This window comes from Erigeron canadensis, chromosome 9 (genome assembly GCF_010389155.1).
Source record: "Erigeron canadensis isolate Cc75 chromosome 9, C_canadensis_v1, whole genome shotgun sequence".
NCBI lineage: Eukaryota > Viridiplantae > Streptophyta > Magnoliopsida > Asterales > Asteraceae > Erigeron > Erigeron canadensis.
The window spans coordinates 27,608,044-27,623,704 of NC_057769.1; the positions used below are offsets into that span (position 1 = coordinate 27,608,044).

The following is a 15,661-nucleotide window of genomic DNA, read 5'->3' on the forward strand; positions in this document are numbered from 1 at the left end:
TCATGTACTCACAAAAAACATAAACATGTAATTTAGCATCTAAATACACTAACACCTATAATATATTTTATTGTAAACTATGATAAAAAAGAATTAGTAAAGGGTTATATTTGCTAACAAATATAAATATAAGTCATGCTCTATTTATTGATGTAGTGGAAACTTAAAAAAAAAATATTACTATAAACTAAAATTACAAGCCAAAAATAGAAGTGTAAAAGAAAAAACTAAATATGGTGTTGGTGGGTAGTCTTGAAACCAAGACCTCCGTTAAAAATGTATGCACTTGAACCACTAAAGCAAACATTAGCTTTGTTAACCTCTTGCTACCTCATGTTTTTCAGATCGATTCGACAAATGTAAGACCCTTCAACAAATGTAAGACCCTATTACGTAAACGGTAACTACACTACCTCTTTTACATCAATAACATACATTACTCGTCGCCGTCACCACCCCGCCGCCACTACACCGCCGTATCATGCGGCCTATGACTAGTTATAATGCAATGTGATTAATGGGGCACCTAGGAATACACATGTCATTGCTAACACAATGATTAACAGGTTTACATTTCCCTCAAAATTAGTTTTGTTTCAACAACGCTTTACAATTTACATGCTTTTCCTTGCTTATTATTTTGACCTTTATAATACTATCACAATTTGTCAAAATCAGCAAACAACCCTGAAATAAGGCGAAATGATTATTTTGAACTACAAATACAAATAATAAATGATATAAAGAATAAGAATAATAATAACAAAATTACTATAGACGTGATAAAATCATATAACAGAGAGGCTAGCCCATCTTCCAAGATCAGAAGGGTGGGCATAGTAATATAACTTGACCCGGTTTAATAAAATTAAGCCTGCGGCCAATGCCCGCCCTGCATCACCATCTTCAGGGTCATTTGCGAAACTGGTAACATCTCCGACCAGTCGAAACCATATCCTTCGACTTCTCATTACTTTTGGGAAGTCAAAATACATGGCAGTGCCGTCCTTCACCTCAGGAATCCGGAATTCTGCAACCACCACCTCTTCCTCCGCTGACCCCTGTGAGCATATATCATAACATTAGTCCTCATACAAACTCACATTGTGTTGGATAAGAATAACGAGAGTTTCTTGGATATCCCGACATTTAAAGAAGCGGCCTGACTGAATAACATCTAACTTAAGAATTGCATGATAGTAACTTCTTAAATGCCCAAGAATCCACAAGTACTGGCAGAGGCCCAATAACCCACCCAACCCCTTTACATCTGTATTAGTCACCATTGTATTGTTCAAGCTTGCCTAAGCATAAAATAATGTTTTTGGTATTGTACTTTTGCGTGAACAGTTAGCCACGAACGGTTGCTACCAACTGTTTCACACATTCCTTAGACCTTTAATGAAATGTTAGCACACACACACACACACACATTAGATATGATATATATATATACACGTTATTAACCACAACAGCGCCATGTCAAAATCAAGTCAAGAAAGTCATTATTTTAAAAGGTAAGTAACAGAGCATCTGTCACATCAGCAATGTGGAATGATAAACATACGGGCTATCTTAAAGCATACATCCAACTCATTACACCTTAAGGGCGTAGTCTTGATACCATTCATAAAAACATACTAGTCCACTAGTTTTAAGATAAATTGAAACTATGGTGGGAAGTTATTATTATCATAAACAATGGGGATAAATATATTGTAACACAACACCCCAGCATAAAGGAACAGGTCAAAACATTAACTACAAGATGAATTCGAGTAAGAATGACTTCCGTACCAACTATTCCTAAACAACAAAAAATCATGGTGGGAACTGCAAAGTAGTGAAGTACACATATAGCGAATTATTTACCAATGGGCTGATACAAGCTATGTCTTATCTCTGATGGGTAAATATAGAAGTTATCTAGAAAAGAAACGGGACAAACAGGTTTAAAGCATATTTCGTTTAGGAAAAAAAAACCCACTAAATTAACATGTACTTAACTGAAATGTAGTTTCTGCAATCATATTTGACACACTAACTGTTAACAAAAAGTGTAGATATTGGACAAAATTTCCCTTGTAACCCGGAATGTTTCGACAATTCGACTCCTCTGTAATATGCACAGCCTGCCCATGTTTCACCTCTAATGGGAAGTTATTGATGCACAAGTGATGTGTAACAAGATATCACATTACACCACTTGTATTCTTACTTTCTTAGACATCATCCGCAAGCCAAAAACCCCTACATACCCACTTGAATTCTTAGACACAAAAACCCCTACATACCCTAAATTAAATTATCCTCAAGAGATATGAAATTTGGTAACATATTGTCACAATCACCACTCACAACACCTTACATATAAAGAGACTTTTGGTTCTCACTGTACCTGTGATGCCGATACTTGAATATGTAGTACCGCTGGATATAAGAATTTATGTTGAAAGACAATAGATGATACGTCCAATGCATTTACATTTGAAGAGGGTGAATGGGTTAGTTCAGGTTTCATAGCACTAAAACCATCAAGGCGGAATCCTGCAACCAGCGGTGAAGCTGGAGAAATGTTTTGTTCCAAGACCAGATCATTGTCAATCAATTTCTCAGACTCTATTGGAACCTGCAACAAAGAGAAAAATGGTTCCATACTTGTATAAGATTAGAGGTGGCATCTCGATGAGAAAGGGTTAAGTTCGGATCTACTGAAGGTTAACAGGGTGATTATTTTCTAAAATAGCTAAAACAAAAAGGAGTTGCACTGGTGAAGTGGGTCAAAAGGGGTTGAAAGTCACCCAAAGCATATCCAAAGAGGCTATTTGCATAAACAGTAACCAAATTTGGTCAATTTTTTTTTAATGGTTAAATTACCAATAATGATTTTATTTTTATTAAAGATGACATGGTGCCCAAGAACCAGTTTATTTTTTTTCATTTATTTTTTACAAAGTAAATTTTAGCCTCAGCAGCATTGCCTCTTCATAAAGGGAAAACCCATTATAGAAAAACCCATGTCTCCAGTCCAAGGAGCATTTTGCTCATCCTAGGATTTGAACCCAAGACATCCAAGTCTCAAGCCCCCTCCCAAGAGTGTAAAAAATGCTGATTTTTTCTGGTCAAATTAAGTTGGTTACCTAAGTTATTTGATTTTCTTCCAAATCAGATAATCATTGTAATAATATACTTTACAGCTTATTTAGGGTTAGCCAGAACCTAACCCTTTAAACCCGCGTTTAGAATACATAGTTGTACCTGAATCCATTTTGACTAGTTACCCAACCTGGTCCAGTTTACTAAATTTATGTTATTGGAAGGGGTTTTATTGTGACCATACCTTGTATCTATTTAATAATGGAGCTTTGTCCAACCAGTTTCTTATGCTGCTAACATGATCAGAACTTCTGGAGGATAACCGCCCTATATCTGTTTTCACCGGATATCCGACTACTAGAATTCTTTTTGCATGAATACATGGATTGCTTTCAGAGGTCCCTGCTATAGAGGCACGCCTGCCGAGCCCAGAGGAAGAATCATCATCCAAGGATAAAAGATTGAAATTCTTCCCAAAACTAACAGAACTAGAAACAACTTTTTGGATACTTAGTGTGATCCAAATCATGCGGCAAAGGATGGGATTTCGAAAGTCAAATCTGATGTGGCGAGGAGTTTGACCCTCCTTACCAGATTTTTCTGGACCACAAAGCTCTGGGGAAGATGTGATAAGTGATCTAACATCCCATTTTCCAACACATGATCTTTCTTCCTTGTGTAGGTTATTACTAGCCCAGATTTGCACCTACATAACATGGGACATATCATGAAACACATATTTCATACATTATAAAAACCAATAGTTAAAATTTTATGAGAACGTGTTCCAATCAAAACTTTTATTTTACAATAAGATTTGACACCTAATCTATATAAGAAAATAATTTTCAGGGTAAAGTATTATGGAAACCGACCCATATTTACACGTAATTTAATATTACCTATTAGCTGATCCCAATCTCCCATTGCCTAACCAGTCTGAACCACCCAATTTTCCACCTCTATTCGGTAATCATATAGCTCATTAAGATTGTGAAAATTTTGAAGCGTCGAAACCTTTTTATTTTTTGAAAGACATATCTACTCTACTCCTAAACTACCTCAATTACCACATGCCAGGGATTGAACCCTAGACCTCACCCCAAGCGGCAAGAGCCACTACCAAGTAGGCTAACCCGACATTGGCTTTCAATAGTCCAAACTAGAAGTATTAATCAGGAAATAACTTATTGCAAAAATCTTGTTCATGCTAGTCTTTGTACTTACTGTTGGGGAATCAGACATAGAATAGCCACAAGGACTAACAAGAAGAACGACCCCGGATACATCAGAAAGATTGCCAAGGACAATAATAAGCTCAGCAGACGAGGTAGTCGATGGAGCTTTCCAGTATGACTGGCGTAATCCAGCATTTAAAGGTGCAAGCAATGACAAGGGTGGTGCTGAACCCGAAGCTGATTCAATCTATGTAACCAAAAAGAAATACTATTTTAGAATCACACTATACAGCTTTGACAAGTTTTCCTAGCAAAATCCAATAAGCTTTCTAGAAGTGCATATAACAGCAATGAACAGTGAAAACTAATGATTAATTTTACTTCAGGTGACATTTAAAGGTGGTGATTTTGTGGATACAGGTTATGTGTTATCTGTAACTTAAAAAACAATTCAGATGGATTGAAGGGATTCAAAGTCGCCTAAAATATATTTTAATGCAATAATTTAAATTGCAAAATCACATTCTTATAGAAGTAATACAACTTTACTTATATCATATGTGATACACTAATTAAATTCAACAAACTTAAAGATTCGAGACAACAAGTTTTTTTAGGCCAATCATAAATTACCCGTTTTGAATTATCACTTAACCCGGCCATTTTGCGTCATGTTCTCGTAGAAGAGCTGAACATCCATGCCCCCATACACTGACAGAATTACGTTTAAGCAGGAAAAAACCTTGTAATGTTGTTCCACTAAATAGTCTAGAGATGTGATCCAGTTTACAAAGGAATTTCTTATAGTAACTAAAATTCAAATGGTTAGCAGTGAATAGCCATATTCAGTTTATCAACCAACATTAGTAAGCATTAATAATTTTGATATAGGTGGCAAAACGAGTGGATCAAACGCGTTAGGTAACAGGTCAAAATGGGTAATCATCTATCGTTCAAGGAGACTGGAAACATTTTTTGTCCAAAAAGTTCTTATAAACTGAATTTTATTTAAAATTTTATGCATTAAAAATACACTGAATAGAAATGTTGACCCATGCCTCTTTTTTCCCTTTCTAAACTCTACTCCTTTTCACCCTTGAAATGTAATCAGAATATACACACTTCTATGTCAATGGTACGATATTGCCATATCTAACTTTCAGCATTTGTAAATTAAATGAAAGAAAAATACCGAGTGCAAAAAACTTGCAAATGGGAATTCAGCTAACGATTCCTCTCCATTGAGCAATTGTTGAATGGCTGTGAAAGCTCCATACATTTCACTTGACTCCTTTTTTCCAGGGATATCGTTACTCCCTACCACTTTACCCAAAGCTTTATAAGTAGCAGTTTCAGCATGACTACTTCTTCGGTGACTGATTAAAACCCTAATATAGTCCAAACTTAATGCATCAAGAACACTATCATCACAGCACATCTTACAAATAACCCCATCCATGTTGCTATAACTTGATCTACTAGTATTGTTTCGAAGAAGGATGGCTCCTTTACCAGCAGAACAAACTCTGCAAACCTTCTGTTGACACACAGAACACAAATATGTTGATTCTGAAGAAGAAGCCAAAGTTGAAGTTTCCGCACGAACTTGGCATGGTTCTCCACAACAACCTTCACCAACTTTACTAATATTCCAGAAATCAATATCATTATAATTATCTATAGGATCAAGACCAATAGCACCAGTAATCCGGTCCTCTAGAGAAGCTTGACCAAGAACTGCAAGGGCATCTGCCGCCTTGCATAATGAACCTATGTAAGATTCTTCTATCAGTGCATTGGGATCTATAGTAGCTGGATCTATGCCAATAGATGATAAAGCCCTATCCCTTTCAGCCGCAGAAAGACCAAAACGAAGACGTTCAATTTCAAGTTTCATCGCTTCTACAAAGCTTAATTTGTTATCCTGCAAAACCTCATATTCAGTTATTGTTTCATCTAATTGGTGCATGAAAGAATCTGCAGAGTAAGGAAGGACCAACTGTGGCATGCACGACTACAGAAAATTACCAAAAAAGGATATTATGATTGATCACCAAAACACAAACTCAATAGCAAATGGGTCAACCCAAAGCATATTAAAGAGGCATAAAACTCCTATGCTAGCTTACATAGGTTAGAATAACACTACTACCAATACCAGTAACAAAAACAATGCCACATAAAAATAGCTTAGCATACCCAACGTGAGGCAGTCAACATTTCAAAGGAGTTTAGGTACTGCTGCGGACACGTTTTAGTTGGTGTGTTATCTTGCACTGAAACTCTTCGAGATTCATTCTCTTCATTGTGAACATCATCTAGATTGAGACATGGATCTTGCAGACTAATCTCTGTCATTGGATGCGAATCGAATCCTGAAATCATGTCATCACCCGTCAAGAGGTCTACCTGAGGGCTAGTGGGTGTATCAGATTTTCCAGGAGAGAATTCAGTATTGATCGAAGCGACATCAGGCTTGCTGTCTGATTTAAACGGGAGATAGTTAAATTTATCTTTAACATTAGCAACACCTTCCCATAACTTAGCACCAGGGCCTTCAGCATGAAAGATGTCTCTCCAAGGAAGAGAAATTCCAAGTATTTCTACCTGTAACAATTTCTAGTTAATATGTATGAAACATTGAAACAGGAGTCACATCCACTATCTTAATTGAGGCAGCTTCAAATAAAAACACATAAAATTCAAGAACCAACAAATTATGTGTTAATTTCACATGGGCATAAGTCCATCTACATGTGAATGTTGGCGGAGGTTCAAATGAGAACTAAAAAAGTTGAATGCCACAAATTCACCTTTTGATTTATACGTGATTTGATCTGGTCACATGTGAACATTAAACACACACCATTTACACATATACAGATAAATTCACATGTAAAATAGAATCTTTCATCTACTATCAAAATGCATTCATTTGTAGCCACATCACATGCAATCATCAGTTTACATGGCCATCTTTCAGTTAGTATTATCTATATGAATATCTGTTCTTAGGCCTAACTTGTCAAATTTTCCTCCACTTTCAACATATCAAAAGAGATTTTTGCCAGAAAATTTAATGATTTAATAAATGCTGACATAATCTCACTCCCATAGTCCCATATAGTTTACACTGAATGTATGAAGCTTAAGAGCTAGATCTTATGGACAAGGAAGCAGAATAAGATTATTACCCGAACTTAAGAGAAGTATTACAGTTAGATGAAGTACAAGAAACAATAGAAAGCGAAAATACATATATTTAATGTTCAACCTACCTCACCAAGAGTGACGGGGGAATTGGTTGATTCAGACGGATAGAATGTGAGTACCACCACACGAGTAAGAAAGTCCAATTTGCCTTCCAGTCCTCTGAAATCGTACAGAAATGGAAGGTTGGTTTTAGGGGCATGTAGGCTTGTTCCATTCAAAGCCATATCCTTGTCACTAATAGGTCCTGGTAAGGGTATCACCATATTTGTACCATTAGGACACCTGGGAATGGGGACTCCCTGTAAACATATTGGTATAGCTTATAACAAATTTGTACCAAGATGATTATAATACCCTCAAATTATCAACTTTTAGCAACTAAAACATAGAATATAAGGTGGAAAAAGAAAGGACGGGGCTAACTGAGATGACCCATAATGATTAACCCTAACTCCTTAGTCCTTACAGTCTCAATTCTAAAAAAATTTCCACTGTTTTATCCAAAATTGTATAACCACTTTTTCATTATTGTTAGTTCTTACATCATTTATTACCCCCCTCAATATAATTGATCAAAACCCATATTATGTACGTAATGTCTCTTTAATGGTCAACCATCAGTGCTATAAAAATAGTTGGTCAAATCTCCTAATGTACTCAAGATTTGGTTCACACAATTAACATCCCTTTTCTGCCCTCTTTGTCTATACATTATCAGAAAGGCAAAAATACTCACCAATAGATAATTCAATCATTTCTTATTTTTTGAAATAGCGTATAAGTTGTATTACAACAAAAACTTGCCAGTTAGGCACTGACATGGTTTTTTAATCAGACTCAATATGTCTAGTTCAGGCACTTCAACAAAAAAATCATGCTATTACAATTCACGGGCTTACTTTCAGATATTCTATCCAAATCGTGAGATTTGGATTTGTGTAATTGGTCTTTTGTTTCGTGGAAAGGAATAGGTTACTCATAACATAGCCAGTTAGTGGCACTTGTTAAATCTTTTTAGAAGGTATGACTCAATTCCAAATCATATGTCTTTATTAGTAACTGCAGATGTACTGTCAAATTATTAATGATATCTCCAAAGAAACCTTGTGAATAATTCATTTTGATACTATTTAATATACTTGTATGTGCCATATGTGTACGAATAAATTAGGAATAGGAAGTGTGGTTTCGAATTCAACATGCCTAGCGTGTGAAGAGATAAGTCAAACCTCCACAACTAGTTTAAGCACATCTAGATCACGTCCTGTTCTCACATCAACTGTAGATGGGTATGTTGAATCATCTGCACCATGTGAAATTGTGAGAAGAAGTTGGCAAACATGACAAGGCTTTCCAAGGTAAATAAAAAGTTGTATTATGTCAGCTGCCTGTTGCGAAACCTGTACAATAAATAAGCCACGTTATAGTATATACTCAGAATTGATGTAGAAACAAAAAATGTTTATATAGAGAATCACAGTTTATATTTATATAGGAAGAATATGGGGAAGAATTAGTTCGTGAACTGAACTTTTTTCAGGATCGTGTAATATGTAACAGCAGTTTCTTACAAAGCTATAAAGAAAACAGACTATTGTTACCCAGAGGAGATCTTTTTGCTTAAAATTGAGAAGACAGTTTCCATCGTCAGATCTTTGGTCAATGCTGGCAACCGGTTTAAGAAGGAAGCCAGATCGTCTAGTAACGACCTACCAAGAAAAGAGGAAATATCAAGTAATTTTTAATAGAAGATCTCAACACAACACATATACAGAGTTATATCAGTGAGATAGATGGTATGACAAGGCAATCAAGATAGAAGGTATGACAATTTGTTCTTATTTGGCATTAAGAAGTCAGAACAATGTGCTTAGATGAAATATGTATGTGTGCTGATCAAGCATAGATCTGCATAGTACAGCTTAAGCATTGAGTTGATCGGATCAGATCCGGGTTAGATGTTTCCGACTCCAGGGTCAAGCTGATCCACGCAGATCTATGCGTGATCATGTGACTTAAATAAGAAAATAATTAACAAGGTTTAAAATTTCATACATGCAAAGGCTGGATTGATACTGACGGGAGATGCTTGAAAAGCCTTAATCCAAGGAACATCTCTAACTGCTTCTGACGATAGCTATCTACAACTGCGTTATTATATCTTCTCTGAAGGGTTATTTTCACATTTTGTGCCACAGAAAATTGTTTGGATTTTGCAGCATCCTCACTAAATATGTTGAGAATATGACTGTGCATTGCTTTAGAACCCGTGTACAGTGTTGCATGAACATCACCAGCAATCAAGAAAAGGTCAGCTAACAAAAATACTGGTGATAAAAGGGTTGACCGTTTGAACTCCTCAAATGTCATGTCAAATCGCTTCCATGGCTTATCTTTCCGGCTTGTGGTCCTAGTCTTGTTATTAATATCATTTGAGTTTCCGGTTAACATGTCAGAATGCTTTTCCAATCCACTGTGATTATGAGGTGATTGCTGACCATTTGCCAATTCATTGTCAAGAAATATCCCAAGCCTCCTACATTGCTCTGTGAAAACTTGAAGGGCACCAAAAAAACTAGCAGCGTTTGTGCGATCCAAAGAATCAGCACAATTGTAGCGAATTACTCCATTTTGATGTACTCGTAAGCAGAAGAAGCCAATGATGTCATCATTACAGATTTTTTCACCTTCACACTCCTCCAATTGCTCACGAGAAAGTAGATAATCACCTTCAGATATGCCTATGGATATCGTGGGTGCTTTCAAATGGTACCAAAGTCCTTCAATGGTCTGGTGTTCACCTTTTAATCTGACACTTGTATGCCAATCATAATGTATCAAATGAAATCTGGTACTAGGAAGTTTATTGGTTGAGCGGATAAAATTCAACGATTCCTCAAAATGTTGAACTAAAATGGATTCTGATTTCCCTTCTCCATTTCTAAGCAAATTGACACACACAATAGGAACAGATCCATTTTTATTTTGATTTGCGCCAACATCTAAATTCTGAGTATCGTATCTCTTGCTTAATCTCTGGTAATACCGTTCACTTCCTTTATAAGGATCACGATCAGAAACATAAATTGATGCTTCTGCAGCAGTCATCTTTAGTTCCGCACCCCACCAGATAGGAATAGTGCCTCGTCTCCAAACGTAAGTATTGAAAGGCACGCTTTGACCAGCCCGTTTTGGAACCCATACAAGCTGCTCACACTCAATTTCATTTCCTGTGGCCAATAGATGCTAATTAGAATCATAAAGAAACAATAAGAAAAATTCAAAAGAAAAAAGACATACACCAGAAACATAGTATCCGTACAGCATTTACATTTACAAAAGACATTGAACTTTTTTACATGTTTTCCATCAATTACCAATGAACTAATGGTTAATGTAGGGTATGCATTTCTATATGATTAAGAGATATATAGACAGAAAGTAAACCGCTTTTGTTTTAGCTATTTAACTAGTATAAGAAATCCAATGTAGATTAGACTTCTCTTGCTACCATTACACAAATAGTTTTGAGATGTTACTGTAAGATCGGATGTCGAAGTAAAAAATGGAGCACTGAAGTTGATCATGCAGAACATTGATGCTATAAGAGTATAGCATCAATGTTCCCATCAAGAGCCTCTTGAACCATTAAAAAAGAGGTTTTATCAACAAATGTAATATTCCCATCAAGTTATAAACAATAACAAGCATTACAGAAAAGAAAAATGAATGTACCATTTTTAAGATGTCAAGCTACCTGTGCTGTAACAAGAGTTCATCCCCCTTGCTATGTATCGAGTGCCTGGATGCAGCCTACTGCGACGAGCTATGAGTGCAACAATGCCTTCTTGCTGGCCTAAGCTTCCAAATGTTCGATATTCTACAAATCCCTGTAAGTTTACATGGATTACTTGAGCATGCAATCCTATTAGATCCCAGATGCCATTTGGATATTACATGGTCAGATGACGGTTCAAGCATGTTGGTTGTGATTCTGGAAAAAAATGATTCTTATGGATAACAATATACACACCACAAGAATACAATAGTTAACAGATTTAGACATGTATCAACTTCTTTGTTGCATAAACTTTGAGATTAGACGACGAAAAATAAAATAACAATCTAGGGTTGAGTTTTAATGGTGTCCTTATTTGTTATGTATATACAATAAAATATTTCCGATAATAATCTTGGGTTGTTTGGGTTGTTTACAATTGTAGAATGGACGCTTATTGATTACACATATATTACGTCCCATCAAACAATCTAGGATTGTTTTTATTTGAAAAAGCTTAACCACTATATGATCCGCATCATCATTCTCGATGTGAAGGTGATGGCTGACATGGCAAAATGCATTCAAAATTAGTGCCATGTTAACATGTACTCTTAGTAAAATTCATATACAAATAGTATACTTCGATGACATATGGTAGTATGTGGTAATGTAGTTGGTTAAAGTTACAGTACAGTACATTTATCAAACTTAGACAGTAGACTGTACTTAATTGGCGTTTGTCCATATTTACCTTGTGGAATGATTATTTATTCGTTATACATAATTCTACAAATATTCAGGGATCCAAAAAAGCAACTACATTACATATGGGTTTTGCCAGTCAGATAGCACATGAATATTTCAAAATCGCACAAACTATAAAGCACCGTACCTGCAGCAAAATGACACAGTGCTGCTGCAACCCAATTCTTCTGAAAGCCATTGAGAACCACCCATTCCAAACAAATTCATCATCAGGATTTTTTTGGGAAACACGACTAGGAAATGGCCGGGTGATGTCTCTTGTTTCACAAAAGTAGTGTTTTCCATCAATCTCAAGTTCAGTAAGTTCTTGAATATTTTTTACTTCTCCTTTACCCTGCGGTTGAGGGTTATGAAGGAATAACTTGATCCATTTGCTCTCATTAATGGTGTATACACACCCGCCACCTGGCAAATATGGAATGCTAGCAGTCAACTTTGTAGCAACAAGCAGCAAGGCAAAACTCCCAAGTACTGCATAACCCAATATAGCTTTGGCGTAAGTTGTACTCTTGCAAATCAACTTTGAACCATCTGTTATGTAGTTTAGTGCTTCATCTTGGGAGTTAAATATGTCATAACCCGGCTTTCGGTCATGCTGAAGGGACCCAGTTGTTGGATCAATAAAAATGACTTGAGTATCTGTCCTAGAAGACAAGCTAACAACAATATACACCTCATTGGTTTCAAGGGTAAGGATAACTACAGACGTGTTCCTCAATCCTTCGACTGTACCTGGAGTAGGTTTGCACAAAAGGAACCAAGTATGAGAACCAAAAAATTACAACAAAGTACACATGACTTGATTGTCTATTTAATTACCATAAATTCAAATACACTATATGTTAATACAGATATCCTATAGGTGAAAAAAAATGGGTAAGTTGTAGTGCATCAAAACAGCTACATGTAGTACAGGGTGAAACTGGCCAGAGTCAACCTTATTGTCTATTTAATAACTACGTATTATCTCAATAGTTATCTCTCTCTCTCTCTCTCTCTCTCTCTCTCTTTAATACATAATTTAGGAGGTTTTGTACATTAGATATACAATCTGACAACATTAAACCCTTTTCCATATAGCTAACTATTTTGATTTTACCCGTTTAACCTATTAGATATAAACCAAAACCGGCCCACTCAGAACTCAATGGTTTAAAATATACCCATGCTAAAAGTAAGAGGGAACAAGAAATAAGATTAATGAGGCTAAAAAAGGTTATATTAAAACATGATAAAGGGTTGGAGGGCCTAACCAGTTGAATCCATTGTGTCGTAATGAAGCTTCTCTAATTGTTGATGACATCACTACGGTTCATACTCCTAAAGGTAAGATTCTGGAGTATAAAACAACATCAAGTACAGAAGTTAGCTAAAGTATCTAAAAACTACTCATCAAAATTTACATATAAATACAAACACACATACAGGTGAGGTTTTCAGTACGAAAGGTTCTGAATGTAGACAGTGCAGGAAGGACGACGAGCGTATTGTTTACACTTTAAAGCACCTCAATTTCCTCTTTAATCCCTTTAACGCACCTGATAACACTCCAGACGCATCAAGAATAAAGTCAGGTAAACAAAAACGATAAAGTAGGTGATCGTTCTTCCTACACTTTCTACGTTGAAAACCCTTCCTACCAAAACGAATACCTATATATATACAATATACAATTATAAATCATAATCTAATAAACTATGAATTCAAAACGAGTGTCACCAAGGACGGAGTTAGAAAATGTTCCAACCGGTTCATATCAAAATATAGTAAGATTTTGGTACATAATCAACGGTCGAACTTAACATTATAACCAATACTTTACTACGCACTATAACTCTAAAGACGTAAAATTTTTCGCGGGTTCAACTTAACGAACACTCTTGATTGATCCCCAAGTGTGATGCAATCATATGACTACATTTCCAAAAAGTTATGCATCATTAGTACAACTACATTATATATTAATTTCGCATACCTTAAAAAGACACAAATAATAAGTGAATAAGATCAGACTGATTATAAATTGATCTGAAACATGTATATACACATACATATATCTATATATAACAGAAAATTAATAAAGAATTAAGACCTAATTAAAGGTGCCGGAAAATTACCATGTAACGATCAAAACAACGGTTAATTGATGCTGTTGGATGAATGATATGTAATTATATACAATTAATTTAAGTGGGGGCGTTTTTATTTAATTACTTATTTATTTATAAATATCAATAATAAATTTACGGGAAAAAATGATGTTAACGAAACCAGAATAACTGATAACACAGATCAGCGTCTGTTTAGGGGGTAGGTTTTCCTGTTTTTCTGTTTTCTATGTATTGATTTATTAATAAACTAGTGCTTAGACCCAGTGCGATGCACGGACAACCCTAAATAATTTTTCTTAAACTTTATTTTAAGATTGTATCAATGAATAAATATAACAGAGTTGGACATAATAAAAATATTCTTATGAGATGATTAATTTAAAGAAGAAGAATGCTAGATATATCTTAGGATTTATTAATGATACACGAGAGCTTAAAACGCGTACATTGCACGCTGGAGAGAAATTATAAAATGAATTGCCCATAGTAGACGCATATAAGAAGGATTATGTTGGTTACCTAGATGGGATAGGTATTATGAATTTTCCCCCACTTTGATATATAGACCCATGTGGATGCGCTATAACCTTAAATAATTTCTTTAACACCAGTTCAAGCATGCATGTAGCGAAGTAAATGTACTCCTATTACAACTAATGACCATTTTAAAAAAAAATTAATGACTTAAAATGCATAGAAAAGTCTAATTTAGCACTAAAATAAACCAAATATACCTCATAATTTTCATCACAAATTTGATGGCTGTTCTTTGTATAAGATTTGAAATTTGTTGATCATTCATTTTAACTCCAATAGCACCAGTGGCATTTACAATCCTAACTTGCACATTAAACCTACAAAAAAAAAAAAACAGAGATACAATTTTATCACACAACTTAATGATTATAGAGTTTTAATATGAAATATAAATATATACCTAGGATTGATGAGAACTCCTTCCTTGTTACATGAACAACAAATCCACATTTTGTTGTCCCTTAAAGCATCAATAATGTCGACTGCATCCATGTGGAGATCGGTCAACTTAACTTCTTGAGAACAGTTCACACATTCCATTGAATACCATAACTGGTCGGTTGGAATAAACCGATTGTTGCAACAACAACCACTTTATCAAACTGTCAAAATGAAAATGTTTATACATTAGAATGTTAAAAAGCTAGTTATAAATTCGAAAGAAAGTTATGTTAAAAAGTAATCTAATCAAAAAAGAAAAATTTACAAACAATGAATACTTACATGTTCGTCCATCAGGATCATCTCAATACTACCTATGTTATTAACATCTCCATATAGAGGTTGCTTCTATAGCCGCAAATTCTAACCGTTATCATACAGGCCTTATTATTTAGACGCAAATTTCTGATTGAAACATGGTTTAGTGAAGTCATGCTAAAATTGATCTGTTATGTGTTTACGTTTTGAAATGCCTTAAAACTGAATGAAAGTGACCTTATATAGACATATACATGCAAGGAAGTAACCGCCACAAGCAA

The 15,661-nt window shown here is 35.3% G+C and overlaps 1 protein-coding gene across 1 annotated transcript; it reads right to left on the reverse strand.

Annotated features, from left to right (window-relative positions):
* Window positions 1-544: 544 nt before the first annotated feature.
* Window positions 545-14,313, reverse strand: LOC122581781 (probable phosphoinositide phosphatase SAC9). Its single transcript, XM_043754060.1, has 15 exons — window positions 14,151-14,313; window positions 13,459-13,571; window positions 13,287-13,367; window positions 12,161-12,765; window positions 11,245-11,377; window positions 9,543-10,717; window positions 9,089-9,196; window positions 8,717-8,887; window positions 7,553-7,786; window positions 6,474-6,881; window positions 5,467-6,198; window positions 4,324-4,521; window positions 3,341-3,802; window positions 2,399-2,629; window positions 545-1,061 (listed from the first exon to the last, which is right to left on the reverse strand). Exons 3-15 carry the CDS (start codon window positions 13,297-13,299, stop codon window positions 789-791), a joined length of 4,743 nt encoding a protein of 1,580 aa, XP_043609995.1. The 5' UTR covers window positions 13,300-13,367; window positions 13,459-13,571; window positions 14,151-14,313; the 3' UTR covers window positions 545-788.
* Between the last annotated feature and the right edge of the window lie 1,348 nt (window positions 14,314-15,661).

What these genes read in the sequence shown, in the direction of transcription:
- LOC122581781 (XM_043754060.1), bottom strand. An exon ending in CCCCCGTCACTCTTGGTGAG is followed by an intron (nt 6,882 to 7,552) that starts GTAGGTTGAACA and finishes AAATTGTTACAG; the next exon opens with GTAGAAATACTTGGAATTTC. An exon ending in CTATGTCTGATTCCCCAACA is followed by an intron (nt 3,803 to 4,323) that starts GTAAGTACAAAG and finishes CATGTTATGTAG; the next exon opens with GTGCAAATCTGGGCTAGTAA.